General features: G+C 46.3%; 1 protein-coding gene across 1 annotated transcript in view; it reads right to left on the reverse strand.

Moving 5' to 3' along the window:
* The window catches only part of ITCH (itchy E3 ubiquitin protein ligase), a 65,772-nt gene that overhangs the window by 34,061 nt on the left and 19,374 nt on the right, over positions 1-12,337 (reverse strand). Inside the window, exon 2 of the mRNA XM_066587193.1 lies at positions 2,390-2,477. Coding sequence (XP_066443290.1) covers positions 2,390-2,456 — 67 coding nt within the window. The 5' untranslated portion in view covers positions 2,457-2,477. The remainder of the gene's footprint in view (positions 1-2,389; positions 2,478-12,337) is intronic.

A 12,337-nucleotide genomic window follows, 5' to 3' on the forward strand; every position in this document is an offset into this window, starting at 1 on the left:
GTCATTGTAACAAGGCTTGTATAAAAAGTCTGACTTTGGCTTGAAGGAATACTGCCTTTCAATAGGTGGCACTGTGGAGGATTTATTCCATCTCCCTTATTTGTATATTGCCCAGAGGAGCGTGCATGGCCATTTGAGTCTCCTCACTTAGGGAGAGCAACTATACTATAAACTAAGGAGAAAAGATAGCGTTTTGAACGCTGTGTGTCAGAAATACACAGCTCCGTACACTGTGCAGTGGCACCGAATGGTACGGCAGGCACAGCTCCCATTTAAGTGAATGGGTATGAGCCTGAAGTAGCATTCTGGGCCACTGCAGAGTATATGGGGATGTACTATTTGTGGATGCTGCAGCTGGGAAAAACATCTGATTGGAGGTGGTTCTGAGAGTGTCAGACTCCTGCTGATCTGATACTGAGGACCTAAAACGAGGATAGGTATTCAATTAAAAATATCTGGAAAACCCCTTTAAAGGGTGCAATCACATGTTGCAAAAACGCTGCAGAATTTCTGCAGCAAAACCAAGGCCCCCTGTCCACGGGCGTTGCGGGAGCAGGAGGCGGCAAACGGTTCTCCACAGGTCAGCCTATCTGACACATAGGCTGACCGCAGAGAATCAGGGCAATTTGCAGCATGCTACGACTTGCCAGCCGCGAGCGGAGAATCGCAATGATTCTCCTCTCGTGGACAGGGGTCCGGCACTTTCCATAGCAACGCTATGGAAAGCCTCAGACTGTGTGATTCGCTGGTGATTTACCATCAGCGAAATCACGTTCGTGGACAGGGGGCCTAAAGAATAGAATTACAGTATAGTTACAGTAAAAAAATCTGCAGCTTTTTTCCCTATACATGTGAACGGGATTTGCTTTAAGCCGCAGCGTTTCCGCAATGTGTGAACACTTCCTAAATGAAGAAAACTCAGTGACCACTCAATTCCCTCAAATGGTAAAAGGCTTATTCCAGGACTCTCTGCAATTTTTTTTAAAGGAGATGTCCCGCGCCGAAACGGGTTTTTTTTTTTTTAAACCCCCCCCCCCGTTCGGCGCGAGACAACCCCGATGCAGGGGTTAAAAAAACCACCCGCACAGCGCTTACCTGAATCCCGGCGGTCCGGTGACTTCAATACTTACCGCTGAAGATGGCCGCCGGGATCTTCTACCTTCGTGGACCGCAGCTCTTCTGTGCGGTCCACTGCCGATTCCAGCCTCCTGATTGGCTGGAATCGGCACGTGACAGGGCGGAGCTACACGGAGCCGCTCTCTGGCACGAGCGGCTCCATAGAAGACTGCTGAAGACCCGGACTGCGCAAGCGCGGCTAATTTGGCCATCGGAGGCCAAAAATTAGTCGGCTCCATGGGAACGAGGACGCTAGCAACGGAGCAGGTAAGTAAAAAACTTTTTATAACTTCTGTATGGCTCATAATTAATGCACAATGTACATTACAAAGTGCATTATTATGGCCATACAGAAGTGTATAGACCCACTTGCTGCCTCGGGACATCTCCTTTAATGATCACCAATAGAAGACTACTGAGGGTCCGTCACTTGGAGTTCCCACTGATTCAGAATGCTGTCGTCACAGTGGTCAGCGCAGAAAACAAAACGTGTTTCTCATAGTGCAGTGACTTAAAGTCTGTATTGGAGACGCAGCTCCCATTGACTTCAATGCATTACCAGCCCAGGCCCGCTGCACGACGGTCAATGCTGTCTGCTTCCTGCACTGTCTGCGCTGACAGAGGCACTGGAAATCGGCTGACTGGCGGGGGTTCCCGTGTGGCAGGCCCCCCGACAATCATCTGTCGGTCATCAATAGAATAAAGTGCATCGAGTCCTGAAATAGCCCTTTAATCTCAGTTACTCAATGCTTATAGAGCCGGGAAATAAATAGCTTAAGGCCGGCTGCACACGAGCGTGACGGGCTCCGCCGCGGAATATTCCGCGGCGAAGCCCGTTACGGCGCCCCCCAGAGACCACATGACGCGGCCGGCCATGTCATGTGACGCGCCGGCGGTAGGCGGGAAAGCGTTTTCACGCTATCTTCCGCTGTGTTACAGCGGGAGATAGCGTGAACGGACGGCTTCCATTGCAGTCAATGGAAGCCGTCAGCGCGTACACCCGCGGCAAATAGAGCATGCCGCAGGTGAGGACAGGAGATTTCACGGTGCGGAATTCCGCACCGTGTGCCCTGAGCTATTAGGTTCAATAGAACCTAATAGCTGCGGGCAACGCAGCGGATTTTTACCGCGAATTACGCGGCGGAAATCCGTTCGTGGGAAGGAGGCCTAACTGAACTAATCTTTAATATAGAATATTTTGAGAGTTTCCAAATAACATAGTAGCATAATAAACATAAAAAGGTCATTGCAACTGAGAAACCCAATGACTTACCAGTAACCTGAAGCTGTGATTTCATGGTGAAGCCATTTACCGCTGGTTTTGGTGCTCCGCCATCCATTTCCCTTATTCAAATCTGTGTCTGCAAGAAGAAGACAGTTGTGAGGGTTGTTTCCAGTCATACTAGATGTAGCAGAGTACTGTATATTCTGCACCCGGCCATCTAGGCAGTCAATTCTATGACTATATATGTTATACTGCAGTATATTATAGTTTATCTTCTTACCATTATGTGATAGATTAATATTGGCTTATAGTAACATACTGCAACCGATTTACTGTATAACTACAGTCGGCAAAGACAAAAAAATCCAGCACCTAGAAGTTGTTGGAATGGAATGAAGCTTTCTCTGTGCGATTGTAACATTGATATAAGTGATTACAATATCAGAGCAAAAGGAGAATTTATTGAGCATGGAGGCTCTAGTACCCTGTTTACCACCTCTACCTTGGATACAAGATGTGATACAGGTGGGCAGGGAGGCTCTAGTACCCTGTTGTACCACCTCTACCTTGGATACAAGATGTGATACAGGTGGGCAGGGAGGCTCTAGTACCCTGTTGTACCACCTCTAGCTTGGATACAAGATGTGATACAGGTGGGCATGGAGGCTCTAGTACCCTGTTGTACCGCCTCTAGCTTGGATACAAGATGTAATACGGACAGGCATGGAGGCTCTAGTACCCTGTTGTACCGCCTCTAGCTTGGATACAAAATGTGATACAGGTGGGCAGGGAGGCTTTTATTTTGCCATCACCATCGCCATATGAGGGCTAGTCTTGTGTGGCAGACTGTGGTTTTTAATGCTACAGTCTTTTGGGGAACATACATGCGTTGTAAAACTTTTAATAATTTCTTTGGAGGAAAGAAAAACAAACAAACTTATTCTGCCATTTTTTTCAGCTTTAGGCCTCATGTCCACGGGGAAAATAAGATCCGCTGCAGATTCTCCATGTAGAATCTGCAGCGGGTCCCTCCTGCCCCGCGGACATGAGCGCTGAAAATAAGAATTTAAAAGCATTTACCTATCCGTAGCGGGCGGGGAAAGCCTTCTCTTCCTCACGGCCGGATCTTCTTTTCCGGCCGGCGGATGAATTCGTCACACCGGCGGCACGTCGGCGACGTGCTGCGCGCATGCGCCGGGCACATCCGCCGAGCCGAAGCAAGAAAGATCCGGCCGTGAGGAAGAGAAGGCTTTCCCCGCCCGCGCCGGATGAGTAATTCTTTTAAATTCCTATTTTAGGTCTCCCGCGGATCCGGACGGCTTCCATAGGCTTCAATAGAAGCCCGCGGGAGCCGTCCCCGCGGGAGACCCGCACGAAAATGGAGCATGGTCCAGATTTTTTCATGCTCCATTTTTTTAAAAATCCCTTTTATTGACCATCCGCGGGTATTTATCTACCTGCGGGTGGTCAATGCATCCCTATGGGATGCGGATCCGCGTGCGGGAGATCCGCTGCGGATCTTAAATCATATTTTGCCCGTGGACATGAGGCCTTAGGCCTCATGTCCACGGGGAAAATCAAATCTGCTCCGGATTTGTAACGCGGATTTGGGCCGCGGATGCAGTGCGGATGAGCTTAAAATAGTATTTTATTGCATGCGGATGACACGCGGATGCGTTTTTTTTCACGCGTGTATGCACGCGGATGGCATTTTTGCATCTGCGCGTGAAAAAAAATGCAAGGCCACTGAAAAAGAAGCCAAACTTGTAATCCGCATGCAGATTTCACGCACCCAAATAAATGGCATTTAACACCCGCAGCGGATTTCCCGCACCCCATAGAGATCAATGGGGCCATCCGGAGCGTGATCCGCACCTAAGGCCTCATGTCCACGGGGAAAATCAAATCTGCTCCGGATTTGTAACGCGGATTTGGGCCGCGGATGCAGTGCGGATGAGCTTAAAATAGTATTTTATTGCATGCGGATGACACGCGGATGCGTTTTTTTTCACGCGTGTATGCACGCGGATGGCATTTTTGCATCTGCGCGTGAAAAAACATGCAAGGCCACTGAAAAAGAAGCCAAACTTGTAATCCGCATGCAGATTTCACGCACCCAAATAAATGGCATTTAACACCCGCAGCGGATTTCCCGCACCCCATAGAGATCAATGGGGCCATCCGGAGCGTGATCCGCACCTAAATGGAGCATGTCCATTTTTTTTCATGCTCCATGATTTTTCTAATTCACATTTATTGACCATCCGCGGGTATTTAGCTACCCGCGGGTGGTCAATGCATTCCTATGGGGCGCGGATCCGCGCGCGGGTGATCCGCTGCGGATTTTAATTATTATTTTCCCCGTGGACATGAGGCCTAAATGGAGCATGTCCATTTTTTTTCATGCTCCATGATTTTTCTAATTCACATTTATTGACCATCCGCGGGTATTTAGCTACCCGCGGGTGGTCAATGCATTCCTATGGGGCGCGGATCCGCGCGCGGGTGATCCGCTGCGGATTTTAATTATTATTTTCCCCGTGGACATGAGGCCTTAATCATACAGCACAAATGACACAATAAATCCTTTCTTTGGGTCAGTATGATTACGACAATACCGAATATATATATATTTTTCCCCACTTTAGCACAGTCACCAATCCTTGCTTTTGCAATAGGAGTCCATCTGTCAATCATAGACAACTCCCGCCTACAGGATAGCGCAGGCTCACTTCTGAGCTCGTGCCACCCACAAGCCATAAATTTATATTCGGTTGCATTAAGTACCACCCTGCTGGGACATAAACTTACATCCTGTGGCATAAAAGGGGTGTTTCCAGGAAGTTCTATTAATGGCTTATCCTCGGGATAGGTAGTAGCTAACGCTTGCAGCTACAGGTGCAGCTCCTATTGATCCTAATGGGAGCTGCACCTCCAATCACAAGAGCTGGCCACTATACAGGGGGCAGCTTCTGCTCCGACCCTTAGGTGTAATGGTGCTGATAGCGGGGTGTGTCCAACCCCAGCCAATCAACTATTGAGGCGCCATCTTGAGGAGAAGTCTTTAACAGCATTTCCTTGGTAAATCCCTTTAACAGCATTCAGAGAGATACTTTAGAACAGTCTCATGGGCCGTAGAAAATTGTAGTCTGGAGATTCACTGACTTTTATGGCAGCGTCCTCTAAGCATGCTCTGTAACCTGATCACCAAGCAGGGAGGGGAGAGAGGTGAGCTGTGCCCATCACCTATTGTGAATGGTGAATCCTGTGTTATCTATATATAGGTGTCACGTTTCATTGCAATCCTTGAGACAATGATGATGAAATGACTACTGAGAAGTGATCCCTACAGAACAGGAAGTGCAAGACTATTATTAGGCTTAATGTTCAGTGTGAAAACTGCAAGATTTCAGTATTTATTGCTATAGCTAGTGACATGGAAATTTTAAAGAATAAATTAAATCCCCAAGATTCTTTAAAAATAAGCTTAAAATTATTTAAAAAAACACAACACATTTTATATATACCCCTCTCAATAAAACACACGCAGTCACTTTCTGATGACACTTTCCCTTTAACGTACAGCTCATCAGTCTTCGAGACGGGCATCGATGGCGAACAGATTGATGCCCATTTACACTGATCTACAATAAACAAGTAACCCTCCACAAATGCACGCTAGCGAGTTTATAACCAGAACGGACCGGTCATGTGAGACTACTATATAAAAATACCCCGAATACCCGAATAAAATAAATATTAACTGCGCTGCCACCTGCACAACATGCATAATGTATTCAGGAGTGCTCACTGGCATCTCTCGTAGGAATGTGAGAAAACCAGAAATAATGCAAAATGACGGCACAGGTATAAAGGAGCAAACCGTGAATCATGCGACATTTACCCAGCGCGCTACATAGCATCTCTGATCGGCATTCAGATGTATTTCTACAAATCCTAATCTTCAGCTTGAAGATGTAAATGAGGTTTGAATGGAAACAAAGTTATTACAATGACAAGAGAGAGAATGAAGTACAAGCCAGACCTGAGCAACCACCCGTACAACACAGATAATAAGCCATTCAACGGAGCCATTAATAATCAATGGCGCTTACGAACGTGTGTAAGAGTTCACATACGAGAAAGGGGACCCCACGTCTACAAAGCTTAGACCTGCCCTCATTGTGCCGGCTCTTACTCCAAGTCAGGTGCTGAAGGGGTTTTCTCATGAGTAATGTCTGGAGTCCTAAATACGTTCCAACTTTGCGAACATGTAAATAAATCTACGGTATTCCGAGATATGTTCTTAGGAACTGAACTGATACACAATAGTACATATTAACCCTTTCCAATCCAATTTGTATCCTGGTTTTCCTAGGGGGCTTACTCTTTTTCTGCCGTTATACAACGGCGCTATATGCTGGCTAAAGCCAGTACTGCATGAGGTGACACGTTGGATAGGCTCCGACAGCAGAGAGGCTGGCAATATACAGTAAGAGAACCCCGGCGGATGTCTTCCAACATCAGAGCTGTACAGCCTTAAATCATAATGTCTTCAGAGGTCAGACAGTGGATTGGAAAGGGTTAAGGACAACCTTTAACTTATTAAAACTTGGGATTTCATTTGTTGCATGAATGTATAGAATTCTACATAAAAAAAAAAAAGTAGCCAAATAACACGAAATGTGATGAAGCGCAAAAATAACCTGAAGTCTCCCACTTCTCCAGCGGTCCCCACCAGTCTTTTTTTTTTCTGCAATGATGGCATGCCGTACATCGACACCGCTTCTGTAGCCAAGGCCGGACTCCGTGGTCTCATGTTGCATAGATGATAGTTGCATAGGATCACCAATGGGGCATGTGAATGGCTACAGCGGCCATATGGATGTACAGTATGGCCTCCTGTCCACAAGCGCTATTTTACGGTGTTACTCGCGGCAATAACGCGCACGCGGATAACGCAGTGAATGCATCCATAGGATAACTATGGAAAACCCTTGAAGGAACATGCCTTTCAGAGCTCAAGGCCTTTTATACAGTCTGATGATCGGGCAAGAACGTGCCCAAGAAGGTTTGCCCGATCATTGGAACCCCGTGAAGAGGGCGCTGATCATCCAACAAATGAGCAAACACTCGGCGATCAGGTGATTGCATCATAAACAGTTGCTGACAGCACATCCCTGTATAATTGGGCTACTAACAAGAAAAGTCTAATGGTTGTTCGTCCCCCATACAGTCCAAATCAGCCTGTGTGAGGGGCAGGCAGACAAGTGTGGATGTCGATCCATGCTTGTCACTGGGACCATATCTATATCTATATGTAAAAGAGATCGTCCATAGTTACACTATTACAATGTATTTATGAGTAAATATAACTCTTTGGATATTGGATTAAAGGGGTTGTCCCGCGGCAGCAAGTGGGTCTATACACTTCTGTATGGCCATATTAATGCACTTTGTAATATACATTGTGCATTAATTATGAGCCATACAGAAGTTATAAAAAGTTTTATACTTACCTGCTCCGTTGCTGGCGTCCTCGTTCCCATGGAGCCGACTAATTTTCGCCCTCCGATGGCCAAATTAGCCGCGCTTGCGCAGTCCGGGTCTTCTGCAGTCTTCTATGGGACCGCTCGTGTAGAATGCCGACTCCGTGTAGCTCCGCCCCGTCACGTGCCAATTCCAGCCAATCAGGAGGCTGGAATCGGCAATGGACCGCACAGAAGCCCTGCGGTCCACGGAGACAGAGGATCCCGGCGGCCATCTTCAGCAGGTAAGTATGAAGACGCCGGACCGCCGGGATTCAGGTAAGCGCTGTGCGGGTTGTTTTTTTAACCCCTGCATCGGGGTTGTCTCGCGCCGAACGGGGGGGGGGGGGGAAACCAAAAAAAAAAACCCGTTTCGGCGCGGGACAACCCCTTTAAACCATGCTTGATAAAGAGTCCCTAGTCTCCACAGCTTACTATCTGTCATAGTCTTTAGTTGGGGTACGAGCGACTAATGAGCGACTGCACCTTTTCAGGTTCTGCTTTGACATGGGACAACTATAGGTCATAAATCAGTAATTGGAGCAATTTTTCAGCTGATCGCTGGCCTGTGTAAAAGTACATTTGGCCATTAACTGAGGACTCACTTTTTCTCTTTTCTGTACAAAGTACAATACAAAATATTTAGTGAGCGAACTCTAAAGGGGTTGTCCAGTTGTAAACTATCGATGGCCTATCCTTAGGATAGGTAATCAATAATAGATTGACAACTGCTAACTTCCTTAGATCCCCGCTGATGAGCAGTTTGTTGGCCTAGTATGCCCATGCACTGAGCGTATTTCTGCAGGAAGCAGACAGCTCTGTTCTCACAGCGGTGGCCAGGCTTGGTATTACACATATTACATGGATTTCAATGAGAACTTGACCTATAATAGAAAGCTTGGACATTGCAGCGGTCAGCTTCCTGCAAAAATCCGTTCAGTGCACTGTCCTGATGAAAAGTTGATCAGCAGGGGGCCCTGGCAGTGGTCCCCCACTGATCCACCGTTGGCCTATCCTGTGGCTATGTCCTCCCTTTAAAAAAAAAAAAAAGTACATTCATAGAAGCTAAAAGGTCTGCTAATAAGAGCAGTAATTCCTGCATAAATCTGCAGGGAGGTCTGAAAGACATCACCAGAAATAAGATAATAAAATGTGGGCATTTTTGTTAGAATTAACGATAAACACATAAAAGCACCTCATCCTGATAACCTGTCAGCAAACGGCAACATTCAATCCCCCTTCCAAACTGAAATGCCATTCTCAGTAGTCATAAAGGTTTGTTTCCTGGCTATTAAGCCTTAGCTACAAAACAAAGTTTGAATGTTTAGGGAAGTCTTGTAATATGTAGCTAATACACAAATCAGTCTCTCTAGGTAATCAAGTAACAGCAGAGAGGAGGCAGAAAAATCACAGGGGATTCGAACTTGCGATCATTTGATCTCCTCTACCATACACTGCAATACTTCAGACAGCATGTCATCAGGACAGGCCACAGGCAGAATAAGCAGGCATACATGGCAGACCTGGGGGGTCTTTAAAACCCTAGGCTGTCATGCCAAATGGCACCTCGCGACTTGGGTGGGGTAATCGGGGCTACTGAACTCTGACTTGGGCATTTTATGGGTTAACAGTCGCAATCAACTTGTGCGCTGACCATGGGCATGTATTGCGCAAAAACAAGTTCTTCTTTTGAAATGAATGCAAGTATGGAGTGAATATTAATGAGTCGGTATTTTAGTCCCTCTATACGCTTCAATTGGCGCATTACATCTGTAAAACGGATGACACCAGTGCGTGAGGCTCCGTATTACAGGCAGGAATATACACTCGTCTGAAAACTATTTTCTAGTGCGAATGCCTTCTATGGTTGTAGAGCGGGCGTTAGTAAACAGGTCAACGAACATTTTCACCCAGTGATTAGTCTGCGAAAAGATGTAATCTGGCCGGAATGCCTGCATGTAGAAATGTGTCACTCAGGTCTGTGTGACAACGGGGAAAGTCATGCCTGAATATTGTGAGATGGACACTAGCAAAGTGTTGACAAAATACGAGAGCGAATCACATGAATAGGACACATGCCATATGACCTGGGCACCCAAAGCACCCTGGGCACCCCATAAATCCTGGCTGCCAGTAAAATGCCAAGCAGCATGATGGAAGCCCGACAAACTCCGCTACAGTCAATGGGGTCCGTTTGTTTCCTCCTAGCACAGATGCGTTCCGTTTTCCACTTCCCAGGAGATATGACTTGCACATGCTCGAGATTCACGGGCGTCTCTGGTCCTGGCGCTATATGGGGCTGTTAGCTGCTGGAGTAGGAGCGCTCCGAAGGGGAAGTGCAGGTACTCTTTAAGTGGTCCATATACTTTAGATTGATTTCAGCCGATATCCATCCTTCCTTTGAAGCGTGCGTGATCCAATGGGAAGGAGGAAAAAGTCGCAGACCGACAGCTGCAGCAGCGGTTTATCGCCCGCAGGAACATACGGAGATCAAACATGCCTGACCAGGGTTGATAATCCAAATTTCTTCTTTTTCTCTTTTCTGGACAACTAATCCAAAACTAACAACCAACATTTTTTATAGACACATTGGGAAAAAAGTGCCCTATTTTTACGGCCTTTCCAGGAATTTCTGGACTGTTGCGGCATCCCTCTGTGCCTGATCCTCTTGTGATAGTTTCCAGCAAGAGAAACCAAGTAATCTTGTAGATATGATAGCTTTTAATGGCCAACAAAAATACATGATGTTACAGCGAGCTTTCGAACCCCTCAGGCATAATGAAACAGATCTGGATGGGGCGTATATCTACAAATGTACAGACATGAAAAGGCACAGACAGCAAGACTAATATGTACTTAGAACAATACCAGACAAGATGAGAGGAGACGTAAATACTTAATTCCTTACTAGTGGACCAATTAAGTATTTACATCTCCTCTCATCTTGTCTGGTATTGTTTTAAGTACATATTAGTCTTGCTGTCTGTGTCTTTTCATATGTGTACATTTGTCTATATATGCCCCATCCAGATCTGTTTCATTATGCCTGAGGAAGAATCCTGAGAGGTTCGAAAGCTCGCATTAACATCATGTATTTTTGTTAGCCATTAAAAGGTATCATATCTACAAGATTACTTGGTTTCTCTTACTGAGAACAATCACATTTTGCTCTTCTGGCTAACACGGTACCAAACCTTTTGATCCTCTTGTCACACTGTATGCAGGTCACCAGATTCCACCCAGACAGCAAAACAAAAGGCATTATCAGGCAGATCCTTCCAAAATCAGAGGGTTTGACCCATATTCGGCTATAGGGACCTTTACTTCAATCGAAACTACTAAATCGGTGTGCAACACTGCAGACAGACACCGCACGGAGCAAAGTACGAGGAGAGTGTCCATAGTACGAGAGGAGGATGAATTTCACCATTACTGAGCAATACTGGAAACACGAAGTAAAGTTCAGAGTCCTACAGGTATTGGCACACGAAGAACGCGCAAAGGGGACTGGAAAAATGCTTGCAGAAAACCAGAACTACTAGCGAGATTCCTCCAATCCATAACCTCATAGCCCTTATACACTCCAGTGTTGCACCTCCATATAAGTCCTCCCTCATCTGTCTATAACCATACCCCTATGCTCTCCATTCTGCAAATGACCTCAAACTAAATTACTCCCTTATCCGAACTTCCCACTCTCAACTCCAAGATTTCTCCTGAGCTGCACCAGTTCTCTGGAACGCGCTACCCCAGGCAATCTGATTAAATTCCCAACATCTACAGAGTTAAGTGTACCCTAAAAACACATCTTTTTAGCGAGGCCTACTATATTTTCTAATCTACACACTCCCTTAGAGATCGGCGCCCCTTCTTCCCACACATCATCACACTTGTCATCTGTTTATTCACAAATAGAGCTGAGGATCGACTCACCCAGCTTTATGTATATATGTATAGTATCCTAGCTGTATCCTTCCTTGTAGGCTCTGGTGAGCAGGGCCCTCATCCTTATTGTTCACGGTGTGCATTGGTTTATTACTGCATGTTATGACCTATTTTTTGTATGTTTTCCCCAATTAGTAAAAGCACTGCAGAATACGTTGACGCTATGTAAATATAGATTATTATTATCCATAAGAAACCAGTGAGCGGTTATAAATCGCGGCATGTTCTCTCAAATCCAAAACAATTTTGGGTGATGAATCTGCACTAAAAACACTGCCGAGTCCCTGCGGAGATCAGCGCATACTATCATCAGCCCGTCTTATGCATCACAGGTCATGACAGAGCCCAGGCTCAGCTGAGGACAGGAAAGAAACCCTCTGGCGGTGGTTGAGCTCCCACGGGAACAAGGAATTGGGGATGATGAAAACCAACGTGCCCACTCCTTTACGCCCCGATATCTGCTGCCAGGGCATGGTCAGAGGGCACCAGAGAGAGGAGACCAAGCAGATCCTACTGAAACCTG

This window comes from Eleutherodactylus coqui, chromosome 13 (genome assembly GCF_035609145.1).
Source record: "Eleutherodactylus coqui strain aEleCoq1 chromosome 13, aEleCoq1.hap1, whole genome shotgun sequence".
Taxonomy (NCBI): domain Eukaryota; kingdom Metazoa; phylum Chordata; class Amphibia; order Anura; family Eleutherodactylidae; genus Eleutherodactylus; species Eleutherodactylus coqui.